Source organism: Sinohyriopsis cumingii, chromosome 19, assembly GCF_028554795.1.
Source record: "Sinohyriopsis cumingii isolate HCF-2022 chromosome 19, ASM2855479v2, whole genome shotgun sequence".
In the NCBI taxonomy this organism is placed as follows: domain Eukaryota; kingdom Metazoa; phylum Mollusca; class Bivalvia; order Unionida; family Unionidae; genus Sinohyriopsis; species Sinohyriopsis cumingii.
The window spans coordinates 57,796,607-57,813,366 of NC_142979.1; the positions used below are offsets into that span (position 1 = coordinate 57,796,607).

Sequence of the window (16,760 nt, forward strand, 5' to 3'; positions counted from 1 at the left end):
GATTCGCTGATCCAATTAACAGATGTTGTAATTTCCGGTTCATTTAGCGGGAGAAGGAAAAAGGATTGCTATCAAATTCATCGAATCTGTCTAAATCGGAGAAATAATGGCTGATGATAAGGTATTCTTTAAGCAAGGTCAAAAATACATATTTCAGTATTTCATAATTGCTATGATATTCTGTTTGGAACCCCATACATGCATAAGACTTGAGAAAAAGTAGTCGAGTGTTGGAACCGAGAACGTTCGACGTTCGATTCCAGTCTTATTTAGTGCTTTTTTCATAACGCTGTCATTGATGAATGGTAAATTCTCTAACTTTGTTTAACTCGTAATAGATGAACCTTACAACGCTTCAGAAGTGGTTCTTTCCATTTATCTATTGACGTTTTGACCATCACACATCTTCCTGAAGTCTCAAAGTCAACTTTACTTTTTTAAATATTTATTTTGCATATATTTTGTGCACAGTGCCAAATCTTTGTAGATATACTGTTATATAATATTCTGCCGTCAAATCCTGTAATGTAGAAACGTGGAACTTAATAATCAGTTAGGATTTTGAGAAAGAAGAATAGACTTAGAAGAAGAGGTGACAACGTCGTGCTACCCTGTGGAACATTTATTTTTTGTTTTATTTAAAAAGAAGCTGTTTCGGCTCCCTAAAAAAGCATATAAAAACAAGTAGCATTGCCGTCATTCTTATATAAAAACGTTAATTTTATCCATCCCCTTAGTCGATAAAAAAGAAATCACCCAGTGGACCATTTATATTTCTGTAGTGGGGGGTGGGAGGCAGGGATTTAAAAAAAAAAGAAAATGTCTGGCCCCCGAAAGGCATTCAGACAAATAGCACTGCTGTCATTATAAAGATTGACATTAGTTGATATTAATTAAGGAGAAAAAAATGGCCTTGCTCTCATTTTTAGATGAAAAATAGCAGGGTCACAAAAAATAAGAAATATTTGTTTCCTATTGCACTGGTTTTACAATTAGGATGAGTAGGTTGTGTTTTTTTCTAACATATATTTAATGTGATATTTTTTTTACCATGGGGAAGGGCAAAGTTCTAGGGTCAGCAATGAGAAGCAAGGACAGTCTGCCAACCAGAAACACATTTTTTCCTAATTATTTCCATTACATTAGGTGAAAATAATCTTGAGTTGAAAGAAACAAAAATTATGGTTTGAAAAAAATACCAGGCTCTTCTACCTAATACACATAACCTATGATCAAACCATTTTTCAAGGAAAGTGATGCCAATTTTCAAGAATATCTCACATGTCTGGCAGCTGATACTGTTGAATAGTTTAGTCTTTCACATATTGCCATGCGCCTCTTGAATTCTAATATGTACTGGTACCAATAGACTACCTGCCAATAAAATTGGACTGCTCCGGTGGCCTAGTGGTTAGAGCGTCTGCCTCAGAAGTGGGTGGTCATGGGTTCAAATCCCGGCCGAGTCATATCAGACTCGAACACAATCTAACTTTATCAGCTGGAGACCATGCTAAACATTTGTTCGAAAATCGCTTCCAAATTTTCCTGTGGAAGAACCAAAAATGCTGCAGCTCCTGTGCATTCCTCACAGCAACAGTGACAGCGAAAGAGTATTTTCTTCAGTGAGGAAATATAAAACAGACTTTAGGGCCTCCTTAGCTGCAGAAAATTTGTCAGCAATTTTAGTCCCTAAGATCAACCAGCAGGCAAGAAGTCGGAACTGTTTAGAAAACAAATTTACGATCAAGCAGTTGAAGTTCAAGTCTGCCACAGTATCATGTGTTGATAAATAAATATTTCTGCATATATGTAGTGTTTTATTTTTGTTTTGCGAACTTGATATAGTGTAGTATTGACGGTTGGAGTGGATGGAGTGGTCAGAGTTGATGGAGTTATTGTCATAGTATTTTTCACGAATTCATGTCCAAATTCATGACTTTTTATCCCTATTTTCACTAATTGTGAGCCTGGAAGGTTGGCAGCTATGATTTTGCTCTAAGCCATTCTTTGGATCTGTATACTTCGCTGAATATGTGACGTTTGAATCGTGCATCCAAGATGGTGTCCAAGACAGGCTTCTTCTTGCTGGCAACATCAGCAAAGTGTGTGTTTAGTGACGTCAACATATCATGGCGCATTGTCTAAATACCTTGACTCGCTTCATGCTCTCGAGCCAGCAACATTCAGAGCATTTTCAGCATAGAAGGAATGACGGATACTGATGTTTGGCTATCACTTACTTGGTAATGTCTACGAATAGACCTAACATGTACACAATATTGTTAATCAAGACCAACTGTTGAGCTGTTAGGCTAGGCAGGTCATAGAGAGTAGCATAAGCCCCCAAGACTTGCAGTGCATCTTCCAGAGGTGTAAAACTGAGGGTTAAAAAAAACCTTGGTGGCAGAACTGGGGGTCAGATAAAAAAAATGGGGGGGTCAAAAATGTACTGACAAATTTTCATCTGACTCTTACTTTTTCAGCTTGAAATAGGATATTGCAACTTGCACAACATCCTCTCTCTCTCTCTCTCTCTCTCTCTCTCTCTCTCTCTCTCTCTCTCTCTCTAAACATACAAATAAACCAACATGCACAATTAACAAACAAAAGCATTGTCCATTCAGAGAATAATTTTCTTAGTTCATTTTTCTTTAAAGTTGTACTTTTAAGTCTCCTTATAATTTTTTTGAAGCGATATTATAGACCAACACATTACATACAAGCCAATACAGAAAACCTAATAAATCTTTTTAACCAAATGGCAGTTAATTTACTGCGTCATAAAATGTGTACTATCATCAGTTTCATTGTACTTCATCCTGGAACAGATTTATCCAAAACTCAAGGAGGCTAACGATTCATCTAGTTTCTAATAAATTACACTTGAACTTAAAGATCTTTTTTGTTGCAGCAAGTTAAAAACCAACAAAATCTGCAGTGCCCCCCTGATTGTGTAATCCAAATAAACGCATTTGTCTCGGCAAGTTTACTGATTTCTTTGTTGTGAAAGAATGTCTTGGGTTATAATGTGTTCTCTAGATATCTTGTGTCGAACGAGGGCAGATTTTTAAAAAATTCTTAAACCATATCACGAAAGGATTCTTCGCAGTCATGCGATCAGAAGTCACACCGGTATTAATCCTAATGGATATGCTGTATTCCAGTCAATGGAATTATTTTCTCCATTTTTCATTATTAGATCCAGTTACTCTTTTGTGTTCTGCTTCGTTCACTTTCTTTGCTAATGATTCTTAGTGCACGACGTTTCAATCTGGAGATCACTTTCTAGTGCAACAAGCATTGAGGTTAAACATCGAGATGACATCTTGCTGAGCTTGATGGAAATCATGTGAGAGCTCAAGAGATATGGGGAAGCTACTTCATCATAACATTGTCTATGCTAGTCTGGTTCCTTATTTTGTATGTTCCCTGTGTTGCATTCCGTTATACGAATAGAAGATCGCAACACAGGGAGTAAATGAAGTGGGGAATCTGTCAATGCCTATGCTCGAAGTATACACGATGCTACCCCTCGTCCAATGCATTGGATATTAAATAAATCATCACATCATGCAACAAAATGTGTGCGTCAGTTTTCTCCAGCGTATGTCCCTGACGCACAAATGTGCGTAAAGGAAAACACTGACTTGTTTTTGTTCGTATAACAAAACCACCATATTGCATGTAGAATTTCAGTGTGTCTGGACATCCTGTTATTTTACACTCACTACCTTAAATCACTATGTGAGGTAATTAAGTTCGAGTGAAAATAGAGAAAAAGCATAAGGTATTCAAACAAGAGTAATACTGAAAATGAAAGGAAAATTAATACAAAATAACAGTATATGAAAATTAAAATTAATACTTATTCAGATCGATCGATCCTTCTTTCGAGTACAACTGTTGTTAAAATGTTTAAATCCTTCTGAAAGCACATTTCATTTTATCCATGCATTTTTAATCCAGGTGAACAACAATCCTGTAAAATACTATACTATTTCTTGAAACACAATTATTAATGAAGCACTATAAATATACATTAATTACTGCATAGTATTAAAGCTCACATTTAAGATTTTTGTACAAAGCCACTGCATCAACATCGTGTCAATCAAATCTCGTGGTACTCACAAAAATAATCCCCAAATTGCAGAATTAAACAAGTCCAGCTTTCTCAAAACCACTGACAATTAGGTCTGATCTTTCACTCGTTGTCAAGTAATCTGCAATTATACATTCAGCATGAACTGGCTTGATTAATGAGGTTGCAAGGTTTACTAATACTGTGCACTGATCATCACCAGTAACTTCTTTTTCCGTAATGGCGTCCATGACCTGTTTAGCATACCACTCGTGGAAGTGAGACTTTAATTCTTTGTACTCTTTATTTGCTGTCAAGTCAGTGGTATGCCTGCTGCATTTTTGCAGCTTCTGACAGGAAGTCCACGAACCGAGGGTGTGTGGTCTAAGTTAAATTTTTAATCACCCAACCTGTAATTTTCAAGTATTGTAGAAAAAAAAATATTACTTGAAAGTCATATACTGGTTGTAATAAAAATACAAAAACGAAAGAGCACAGAATTCTCTGTATTTTTTCAGAGACCAACTTGCGGAGTTTTGTATCACCTGACTACTACGTTGGCATGTGCTCTCTTGCAGGGAGCATACGAAGCAGGGAACCAGACTACTCTGCTTGGTGAATCAGACTGGCCAAGTTTCTTGTAGTTGTTCTCGAAATAAATATGTTGAGAATTATGTTCTTTCCGGTTTTTACAAAAGGTATCAGACCTTCGTTTCATATAATTGAAATTTTGTACAACATTAAAAAGGAGTTTGTTGTTGACATTATGTGACTATTGGACTGACGAGTACCAGTCACAGACACATGATTCAGGTGTAAACTAATTGGTGAGTGTGCACATGATTAGTTTACCCCGGAATCAAGTGCCCGTCATGCTGGGTCAGGTTTTATCTATGCCGAATTTCATCTAGTCTGTCAGCGGATTAAAGACATAATGATTATAAGACTTGCCATTTTTGAGAAAATAAATTTCTTATCGATTTGATGCAGGTAGAAGTCAATATAACATAGTTTAAATTTGCTAGGCCCGCTGGTAAACTCTTACGGTGGCAACAGATTCTAAATTTTTTAATATGTAATTGCTCTGAACCCACACTCCATCCTGAATGTCCAAATGTGAAAAATGTGGTTGGAATATTTGGAGGAATAACGGATTAAAAAATTCTGAATCTCTGAGCTGAACTTTGGTGCAAACTATTACAGTGACATGTACCTTGAAGCATTGGTTTCAGATCTTAAATAGAACGCAGGAGAAATGGGATATTGTCATCCCTTTTATTATATACATTATTAAGAAACGATAAGAGCCCATGTATCGTTGCAGGTTTTGGGACTGGTTTATTGAACTACAAGAAGACGAGTTGATTTTACAGAAATTTCAGTCCTTGTTTATACAGTCCTACACACTTATATCAACATAACTTACGTTGATCAGCGGCCTATTTAGACAAAAAAGCAAAGTCCCGGTCCCTTCGTATACTATTACTACCAAAATTGTCATGCTTTATGTCGACGTCAAGATAAAAAATAAACGTACCTGTCGACAGAAGCCCTTGGTCCCAGCTTGAACAGATCCTTTGTTTTCTAATCATTTGTCGACAAGCTGCCAGTTCCGACCCATACTTTGTTCAACAATTAGTTGATCTTGCCGCCATGCTTTAATTTTCCCGCCAAATCATTTATGTCATTGAGCTGCCAGTTCCAACCCATACTTTGTTCAACAAATACTTGATCTTGCCATCAGGCTTTAATTTTCCCGCCTAATCATTTATGTTGGCAAGCGGCCAGATCCTTCCTGTACTTTATTCAACTTGAGCTGACATTGTTACAGTATTGTATTGTAAGAATCATTTTCTTTTAATACCTCATTAGCATTTGTCAATGTACATGTATACAATATTATGCCTTCATTAATCATATCAACCGCATATCTCTTGTTCGGTTTTATGTACTTTTCCCCCAATGACTTCTGTAACTAAATACATGTAATGTTTAAACCAACTTGTTGACAGGTTTTCATTTCCCTGTGGTAGCCTCAATAAGATGGGAACAGACTAACCAAAATCTAGGCCAATTTAAGTACATGTACTTGAAGCATGTAAATAACAACTATGCAACCATGTGCTAATGCCAACATTGAATATCGTAGTGAATGTTTTTCATATCAGGATGTGACCGATGCAATGTTTTATTGTGGAATTTATTACACAAAGGTAACCAAAATGTAATTTGTCAATATACAAGCGTATTTCACACTGGTTTTGTCTTCGTGTACTCAAAATTTCCGTTGTTTGTTTTGTCAAAGTGTAAATAGTAGTCACTGATGACAGGTCACCCCTTACTGACAAATTTAAATTGTATCTCTTTTTTAGACACATACACCAACACTTGTCTCGACATCTGCCTATGTCGACAATATTTCCTCCGGCCCGATAATGTCAACATAAATGGATAGGACTGTACAACCATATATAATTTAGGTCTTTTGTCAAAATTTAAATCAACCCTTTTGTAAATGTCTTTAAATGATGGAATTTGTAACCAAATTGTCTTAAGGAGTTTAGGTTGGTTGAAAAATCTTGTTTGAGATTTTATTGGCACACATAAATTCAGGGTTAAACTATTTTTCATTACAAGGTAAGTTTCTAATACTTTGCATTTATTGGAGGTTTTTTCATACTGTCATAGGGAATTTTTACTTTGTATAACATGCACATATATTGCTCTAGAATTCTTTAGAATTAAAGGTTTGAAAGGAAACAATATAATGTATGCTCATTATGTTGTTTCCACATAGCAACATAATGCAGGTAAGCAGAGTTAGAATTTGTATTCTGTACATTGAAATGGCTTTAAATTCTATTTATAGGAATAAAGTCATTTGTTTCATGTGACTCATTTTGTGGTTTTGTACATGATCATCTTTTCTGTCATGTATGTTTTGGAGAGTCTTGAAAGAGAAACATCTTCAGATTTGGAAAAGGCATGTTTTATAATCCAAAATGTTCTTTAATTCCATTCAGTAATGGTTATATGTTAACCTTGAAAAAATGAATTTCATCCTGGAAATTTATATTTAGAAAAGCATGGGAGCCATGTGCCTCAGTTGGCACTTAGCATGAAGACGCTAGTGTTAGGACTGGTCAGCCTGGTGTTAGAGTGTCTGGGTGGGGCATGATGCTACATGTCTGCCATGCTGCAGATTTCATAGTGATTTGACTAAAATTGTTGAACCAATTTTAAGTTTGAAAAAATTACAAGACACTCAAAACTACAAAACACTCAAAAGGCTGTATTAGGAGTAGGTCAAATGAATATCGTGCACATTGGCACGCTATTAGTGCTATGGAGCTGATAAATGTGCCATTTGTAAAAGAATCCGAGGACCACTTAAAACAATCAGGTGGCAGTTTTCATGGCATCGAGTTAAAAGCAACAAAGGCAGTGAAGCATGTTTTGAAAAATGTGAAAGTTAAGTATGTCATTACTACTGTGAAAGATGTTCAAAACAATGTACGTCAGACACTCATTGGTCTTCCGGATGACATTGTGAATCCCATTTGGTTCCCCCAAAGCTTTGGTTGGGATGGCCTATTATAGCCATTCTCAATTTGAGCAGTTCTGGTATATGGCATGCCATTTCAGATCAGGAAAAGACAAATCAGTTCATTGATAGCTAGCTACAGAGTGTATTTTTCTTTGAATTTGAAATTGAAATGTCAAAGGTTGACCCCTGATGATTTTGTTTTCTCTTTATCTTCAGGATGAAATTGTGGAATCCCCAGATATCCATTTTGAGCCACTAGTCAAGTTGCCAGAAGTAGAAATCAAAACACTAGAGGATGAAGAAGACTCGCTAGTAGAAATGTAAGATGGTGATCTTGTGCTGTTATAATCAAGTTTGCAAGCTTCAGGTCCTATGTTGGATTTAAAAATTAAGGCAAAGAACACATGATAATAACTGACATAATTGTGTTCTGCATAAATTCCTACGGCTGTTCCAGCATACAAAATATGTCTGTCCCAAAAGTGCTTGTAGAAAGCCATGTCTCAAATTTGAACACGTCATCCATCCCAAACCAAACTTTGTGACTTTAATTACCTCCCTAAATTAATGACATAATCGTGCAAACCATCTTCAGACTACTATCGTATATTATTGAAAGTGAGTTCATCTTAGATAATTAAGTTATGACAGCTAGTGCTTACACTAAAATGCTGTGGTGAAAGAAGAAAAGCGTTTTCAATAACCCAACCATTTTAATGTCCCAACCTAATAACTTTTTAGTGCAAAAGAAAAATCTTTACCATTTGTGCCCTCTCTTTCACATTTGACCAAGCAACTTTACATTGGAACTGTGATGTCTTAATCCAGACTGGATTTTAAAAATATAATACAAGCAAATAGTTGATGTTCCTGTCCAATGATGGTTTCACACAGTAGCGGGACGTATATTTTTATTTTTTGTTTTTGCCCAGCTCGAAACTGTTTCACTTAATAAAGATTATAGGTCAGTTGATGTAATGTATAACAGAAGCTTTTTTATTGTTCTGTTTCTCCAGTATACACCTTGGGTTTGGTAAACTCCCAATAGAGTATTTTCAGATATTCATAGACATTGTAAAATTGTCTGACAAAGCTATGCAGTTTTTTTTGGGGGGGGGGAGAAATAAACATGGAGTATTAAATAGTACCTTTATTAGAATGCATAATATACAAAACTTTCTTTGTTAATAAAGAATTTACTCTGTTCCAAATAAAAATATATTTTTCAGAGTTAAAGTCTAGTCTGCTATGGTGACAGCTAAACATATTGATCACTTTGGTGGTCTTGTGCACATCTCTCCATACCTCGGATTCACCTCAGATGTCAAAAGTTGTTTCCTTTCCATTTATTTCAAATACAGACTTACCTTATATTTGTATGTTTCATGGATCATCCCATGGGATGGAGATGTTTTTCATTTCAGCTATGAAATAGATGAAAACAGTTGTACTACTGTTTGTTCGCATAAACATTCTCAAATATAAAACCAATACAGGCCCAGATTTCAGTATTTAAGCTCATACGCAGAGTAACACCTCCTGAATCTATAACTTGCATCTCCAAATGTCTCATTATGCATGACAAAACTTTCTAAGGACCTCGAACCATAGGGCAAGTCCCTGATTCTTGGAAAGGACAGTGTAAAGATCAAGTTGTGACCATTTTTTTTCTTTCTCCATACATTACAGTGATATAATGCTCACTGTATCTACTTCATCTGTGACGCCATGGTTAAGTGTTGCATTTGGGTCATTTCTGGTACTAGTTTAGCGTCTTTATTCCATTAACACATTCTTTCAAAAGTTCTAAATATATAGCATTGGGACACTTGATTAGACTACAGTGCTGTAATTCTGATGAAAGCCATGAAACTGATGGGGTTTGATTGTACTATCTGAACTGGATACAATACGGATCCTTACAAAATGATGAAAATGTGACGGGCGGACTGAATTTTTGTGTTTGAAAGTCACATAGCTGATGTTTTACGATCCGATTGATCTGAGGATTTTTTTAATTATTTGTTTAGCACCTATAAGTAAGATGAATTGCCTAACTGATAATGCTTGGCCTAATTCAAAATAGACAGAATTTGACGTGTTTCATGAGGTACAGATTTCATGGTAGCTTAATAAAGTGGCATATTATGTGCAAATATCACAAATTAAAATTTATGGGTGAAAAATGTACTTCTCCCTGCAAATTATTGAAATTCTTAAGTAAATGTTAGGTTACAGCTTGAAGGACACATTTACTGAGACAGGCAATGCAGATGAACGTAAACACACACACACACTGGGTAAAAATTCTACTAGTTTAAGCAGTCATGAGAAACTTTTATGGCAGAAATATTTTTTTAGCTTCAATTATTACCAGTGTACGTGCAGAAATATGTTGAATATTAAATACAACTAATTATGACAATTTTCAGCTGTAGTGAATTTGATTCAATTATTTCATGATTAAATTTGTGTTTACTTTGATAATGTTCCTCCTCATCATCATTATCATCACTTAATAAAAAAAGTGTAGGCTGTCTCCAGGCAGAGATCGATTGATTCAACTTGACCAAGAACTCTAGAATAATTAATTATCCTATAATTCTTTGAGGCAAGCTTGTCCTCTTCTAAAATTATGTGCAGTTTGCAATAGGTATAGAAAAAGAAACAAAATTCAAATAGTTTTCATTTGATAATCAAATTTACTTGGTGAGATAGATATAACTGATGTATTTTCAGTTGGGTGGTAGCAAATAGAAGAAAATAAAATAAAAACTGAATATAAATTTCATTTGATTGCGTTTCCTATTGAGATAATAGAATGATCTGTCTTCTAGAAAAAGTATCGTTTAAACATTTCAGTCATATTGATTTTTCTACAGTTAATTATTTTCTTTGTTTGGGTGCAAAGACTAGTACATGTGGAGCCACAACTGTAGAATATTTTTAGGCCTTTTCAATTTTAGATTCTTAGTGTTGTGTCTTTGGTTTATTGCAGCAATGTTCTGATCTTGGCTTCCATTTCATTATGCCAGACAATAGTAAAATCTTTGAACTTGTATAACCATGAATACATTTTGTTCTTTTGCTTCTGTGGTTTACATGATAAACTTGATCCCTTTCAAGTGCTTGATGGAACCACGGTAGTTCACAAGGTATATTGTTGGACTTGTAAACCATGTGTTTGCAGCTTAGATACTCACTGAGGCCCATCTTGGTCAGCCACCTCCATAAGCCCTTGGGAAAGGCACCTGGCTCACATTTCTATGGCATGATATAGTCAATATTGTGTTAAGTGGACCAAAAGCAACCATCAGGTGCTTTATCAATTGATTTTTGTTTGTAGACGTGCCAAGTTATTTCGCTTTGACAAAACAATGGATCCTCCAGAATGGAAAGAAAGAGGTACAGGAGATGTTAAAATTCTGAAACACAAGGAGACCGGATACATACGAGTACTGATGAGGCGAGATAAGACTCTCAAAATATGTGCAAATCATTACAGTAAGTAACATTACCAGTAGGGACATAATTGACCAGAAGTATGGATGCAGAAACGTTTGATACAGCATGACTTTTTGCTTACCATTTTTAATGTCACTAAAACAATAGAAAATTTTATTTTAATTTAAATATAGAATACTTAAAACAGTGATTATTCGTTTACTTAAGTTTTGGACCTATTGATGCAGCGTATACATTTATATTAGTATATAGCTCAGTTTGCATTGACCTGCAGCAGGGCTCTTTTTTTGACCCCATAGAGTCCCAATGATCAGAAATGCATGAAAATCAGATTGTCAAATTCACCTTGGTACAAGCTTATTCATGTGTATGCCTGTACAGCCCAACTTCCATCCACATCTTAGATTACGGTCAAGGTTAAAGTTTTTAATAATGGAGTTGGCCTTTCCATTCATCCATTGGAGTCTTCTTGACATCTCCTGAATTCTTTATGACCTATTCATGAAAGTTGGTATGCTTTTTGTACTAGACAAGGTTTCCTGTATAAAAAAAAATATATTTAGGGATGGTTTACACCACCGTAATGTAGTGACTTTGAGTATAGGAAGCACTTTCAAAGGCACTCTTTACCTAATATTTGGCGCAGTTATAAAATAGTTCTCTACGCTATGTATTCTGCGTTTTCTCATAGAAGCCCTTCACTCCCCATGCCCCATCTCTTTCTCTTTCTGCCTGTTCGTTGCACTTGTGAAATGTCAAGAGATGCAGTCCTAGTAATTTTGAATTGAAATTACGCCTGGTATATTGAGTTGCAGACCTGCCAACTCTTGAGATTTTGGCAGAAGTCTTACAAAAATTACCCTTAAAATATGGACTTACTGGATACAAGCAAAAACTAAGGAAAACTAATCGTTGCCAAAATTACCGGATTATTGGTTCATCCGTGTTTGATTTGGATCCGTGTTTCGTATTAGAATTAGTGAAATTAGTCCGGGAACCAGACTAATCTTACAGCACACCACAGATGCTTTAAACTGCACATATTTGTTCAGGCTAAGCATCTGCATGATCAAACTGTTGATTATATAATCTTTTTTAAAAATGGCATCCAGAAAGAGATGCATGTTGAAGACAAAAAGGGAAAATAAGCTTCTAGAAAGCGTTAATAATCAACACAGAAGAAGAAAAAAGTATTCAGATTCTTGTGAATAAAAGCTGGAAAGGACACATTTACGTGGCAATTTGAGTATGTCTTTCGGCAGGAGATGTGATTGCCATCATGTGAAATGGAAAAAGACATTCCAAGAATTACATCAAGCTGAGAGATAGCAACAAGCCATTGAGTTGCATAGGGTTTGGAACTAAAGTTTGTGCAACTGTACTAGTGGTAAATAAAGTCTACGCATACTTTACAACATTTTCAGTTGAACCTAATGTTTATTGTCGCTGCATTGAACTTTTAATTATGTTTTCCAGCTTTACAATGGCAGTTATTGATATTTTGTTACACCTTACTGAAAACTGGTCAATCTTACGGAAAAAAATCCACAGCCTTACTGAGACTGACTCGTCAGGGTTGGCAGGTCTGGAGTTCAAACAAATACTGATTTTTTCTATTTAAATATTCATTGCTAGGGCTTGAATATTCATCAGTGTTGATAAAGCTGTCAAAATCCATCTTCTCTTATTTGGCTATTTATTTACACCTCTCTCTCTCTCTCTTTGCCCCTCCCCCTGCCAAGTAGGATTGTAACATTGTTAACTTGTCTAAATTTAATTGACATTCTATGGATGTTGTGCAAACCTTTAGAAAAATTCAGTTAAAATTCAAACAAATGGTGATGTTCTGCTTACAGTTTATCTTCAAACTATACAGCTGTAATTGCTCCTTTAGTGCTGAAGATGGACTATATAGGCAATCATTGTTGCCATCATAGTGGTCACCTTGATAACCTGTTCAGTTAAATGCATGGACTATATTAAATGTTTGTCTGGGAAGTGTTTTTGTCTCAGCTGGTCATATACCAGAAGAGCTTATATGATGGTTTATTATGGTGACTTCTTGTAAACTGCCATGAAACTGTACACATATTCATCCCATGGTCTAGTTGATCGTAAGTGACAATAGTGCTGCATGGACATCAGTATTGCCACCACAGTAATCATCTTTAAAATCTTGATACATGTATTTCTAATCCTGAAAGGATGGTCATATCTGCATGAGGTTTTCATGAAAGTACTTCATATGATGTCTGTTTAGTCCAGTATGGCCACCAGTGTCTTGAAAATCCTGTTTTGCTAATCCTCTTGCATGGAAAGTCATATTGACTTGGGGATTTTTGCAAGAAGACTTCTTGTTAGGCCTGAATGAAAATGGTGCAAATCCATTAGCTAGTATGGCTGCCACAGCAGACATCTTGAAAATTTTCTTTTTAAAATTACTCCTGAATGGGGTCATATCTGCATGGGGTTTTCGCTCAAAGATGGCATATAGATTGCCCTGAATGAAAATGATACCGATCTGATGTTCAGTTTGGCCATCACAGTGGTCATCATGAATATCTTGTTCTAACTATTACTCCAGAATAAAAGTAATATTGCCATGGGTTTTTACCAGAAAACTTCTGCTGATTTGGTCTCAAATATGGTCATAGTCCTGTCTTTTAACTGCCAGGTGTTGAGACCATTTCTGATATCTGTGGTATTTATATTTGTTGTCGACTTGGCACCATTTTCATTCAGGATTAAGTGGACATCTTTAGAAGTGTATTTTTAAAGCTCCATTGCCGTAATGATCACCTATTCAGGTGGAGTAGTGACCAGATTTTGAGGACTGTCATCATGGTAGCCATATTGGATGTATGAATGGTGCCATTTTAATTGACGACCAAGTAGGTGTAAAATCACCTGTTGATTTAGTCATCCATTTGGAGAGAAGTAGAGAAAACAAGATTTTCATTATATGGCTTTCCATTAAGGAATTGCAATAACAAGATTCCCAAGATGGCGGCCAATCTGAACATCAGATCAGCACCATTTTCATTTTTAACCAGCTGGACATCGTATGAAGTCTTCTGGTGAAAACCACATCAGCATCACTTTGTATTCAAGTAGAGTTGGTATAACAAAATTTTTCAGATGAGCCACATTGGATGTCAGATTGGCATCATTTATATTTAGCACCAACCAGACATCATTTGAAGTCTTTTAGTGAAATCTCCCAGTTGATATGGCCATCCAGTCAGGAAACTGGCTATAACAAGATTTTCAAGGTGACTGCCATAATGGCAGACCTGCCAACCCTTACAATTTTGCTGTAAGTCTTAAGAAAATTACACTTAAAATACAGACTTACAGCATAAAGGCAAAAACTACCGAAAAATGATCATTGCTGGAAAAATCTAGAAAATGTGTTTGATTTGGATCCGAGTTTCATATTAGAATTAGTGAAATTAGTCAGGGAACCGACTTACTTTACAGCAGTTCCTCAGATGCTTTAAACTGTACCTGTTGTTCATACAAAGCATCTGCATGATCAAACTGTTGATTATATAAAAAAAATTTAAATGGTGTCCAGCAAGTGATGCGAAAGGGAAAATAAGCCTCTTGAAATGTTACTAATCAACACAGAAGAATAAAAAATATCCAGAATCTTGTGAATAAAAGCCAGAAGGGACACAAATATATTTATTGGATATCAAGTGCCAATTTGAGTATGACTCATGGCGGGAGATATGATTGCCATTGTCATGTGGAATGGAAAAAGAATCTCTCAAGTTGAGAGACAGCAATAAGCCATGGAGCTGCTTAAGGTTTGGAATCTGTACTAATGGTAAACAAAGTTTACATGTACTTTACAAAAACTTTTCAGCTGAAGATAATGTTTATCATCGCTGCATGTTTCGAATACTAAACTTTTTTCCAGCTTTACAGTAGCAGTTTATGATATTTTGTTACATCTTAATGAAAACTGGTCAAACTTACGGAAAAATATCAACTGCCTTACTGAAATGAACTCGTCAGGTTTGGCAGGTCTGTAATGGCAATAGTTGATGTCAGATCTGTACCATTTTCATTGAGGACCCAATAGATTTTTATGAGAAGTCTTTTTATTGAAAATGAAATGTTGATATCACCGTCCTTTCATGAGATGTAGCAATAACAACATTTTCAAAAGGGCTACTGTAGCAGCCAGTTTTTGATGTCTGATTGGCACCATTGTCTTTTAAGATCAGTTAGACATCATAAGAAGTCTTTTTCTTGAAACCCCATTTTGTTATGACCTGTAATTCAGGAGGAGTGGCAATAACAAGCTTTTCAAGATGGCCACTTTGTTGGTCATATTGAGTTTTAAGGCAGTCAAGGACTACAGAACTTCCACAAGATGTTCTGGCCTAAGACCAGTAGAGATATAAAAAAAATGGAGAGTCATATTAATATATAGTTTCCACCAGAATTTATGGCATCTTGTTGATCCTAAATGAAAATTATGCCACATAAGTAAACGAGGAAACATTTGAATCACATGAAATTATAATTTCTTTATATAATGTTTTTGCAGTTTCAAAAAACAAAGTATTCTTTGATTTTACTTTCTGGTCATAGACCAGAAGAATTTATGGGATGCATGGTTCCCACGCTATTTGGGAAAAGTCTGGAGAAATAATACTTTTTTTCCCATGACCCTGACAGTTTTTGAATTTTGCAAATCTTGACGATAGTCTGGGGAAAAAAGAGAATTTTCCTCCACAACGTGATGTCCAAAACAATTACATAATTGAGTCATAACTGATCGCGAGTTAAATTTATCAAGTTCTATCAAGAATATTAGGAGGTTGTAGTATGGATCATTTGAGTGCTTGCCATAAATATATTTGTTGAGACAATCCAAATGCTCAGTGGATTAGATTCATCTAGTAGATTTTCTGTTCACAGACAGCTCAATATCCATATTTTTTTATGTGGAAGGTATGAAAACCAGTCTAGCATCACAAGAGGCCAACATGGTGGCGTTAAAGCATAGCAGCTTAGCAGATAGGTTGGCAAACTTAAACATTGTTAAATCAAGTTAACCTGCATGAAATCAATATGAAAATTATTTTCTCAGAAATTACGAGTATTAAAATCATTGTGTCTTTTTAATCTGCTGAAAAACGATAAAACTATTGCATTGATGAAATATGAGCTGGTACTGGCGATTTCAATAGCTAGTTGCATGAGCACACAGACTCTCATAACCATCATTTTCAAATATTGTAGAATTTTTTTAAAAATGAAAGTCGTATACTGGTTGTAATAAAAGTACAAAAACGAAAGAGCACAGAATTCTCTATATTTATTCCGAGACCAACTTCGGAGTTTTCTTATATCACATGACTACCACATTGACATGAGCTCTCTAACACAGGAAGCATACGAAGCAGGGAACCAGACTACTCTGCTTGATAAATCACACTGGCCAAGTTTCTTGTAGTTGTTCTCGAAATAAATATGTTGAGAATTATATGTTCTTTCTGGTTTTTACAAAAGGTATCAGACTTTCATTTAATATAAATGAAATTATGTACAACAACATGACTATTGGACGATTTCCTTGCTTGAGATTTGTGAAGTCGTGTGACTATTAACGCAAATGGCGTGTACCAGATCAGGTTTCATCTATGCCGA

At 35.5% G+C, this 16,760-nt stretch overlaps 1 protein-coding gene across 1 annotated transcript in view; it reads left to right on the forward strand.

Annotated features, from left to right (window-relative positions):
• The window catches only part of LOC149775763 (ran-specific GTPase-activating protein-like), a 30,712-nt gene continuing 13,952 nt past the window's right edge, over nt 1-16,760 (forward strand). Inside the window, exons 1-3 of the mRNA XM_089944277.1 lie at nt 1-121; nt 7,845-7,948; nt 10,975-11,132. Coding sequence (XP_089800403.1) covers nt 107-121; nt 7,845-7,948; nt 10,975-11,132 — 277 coding nt within the window. The 5' untranslated portion in view covers nt 1-106. The remainder of the gene's footprint in view (nt 122-7,844; nt 7,949-10,974; nt 11,133-16,760) is intronic.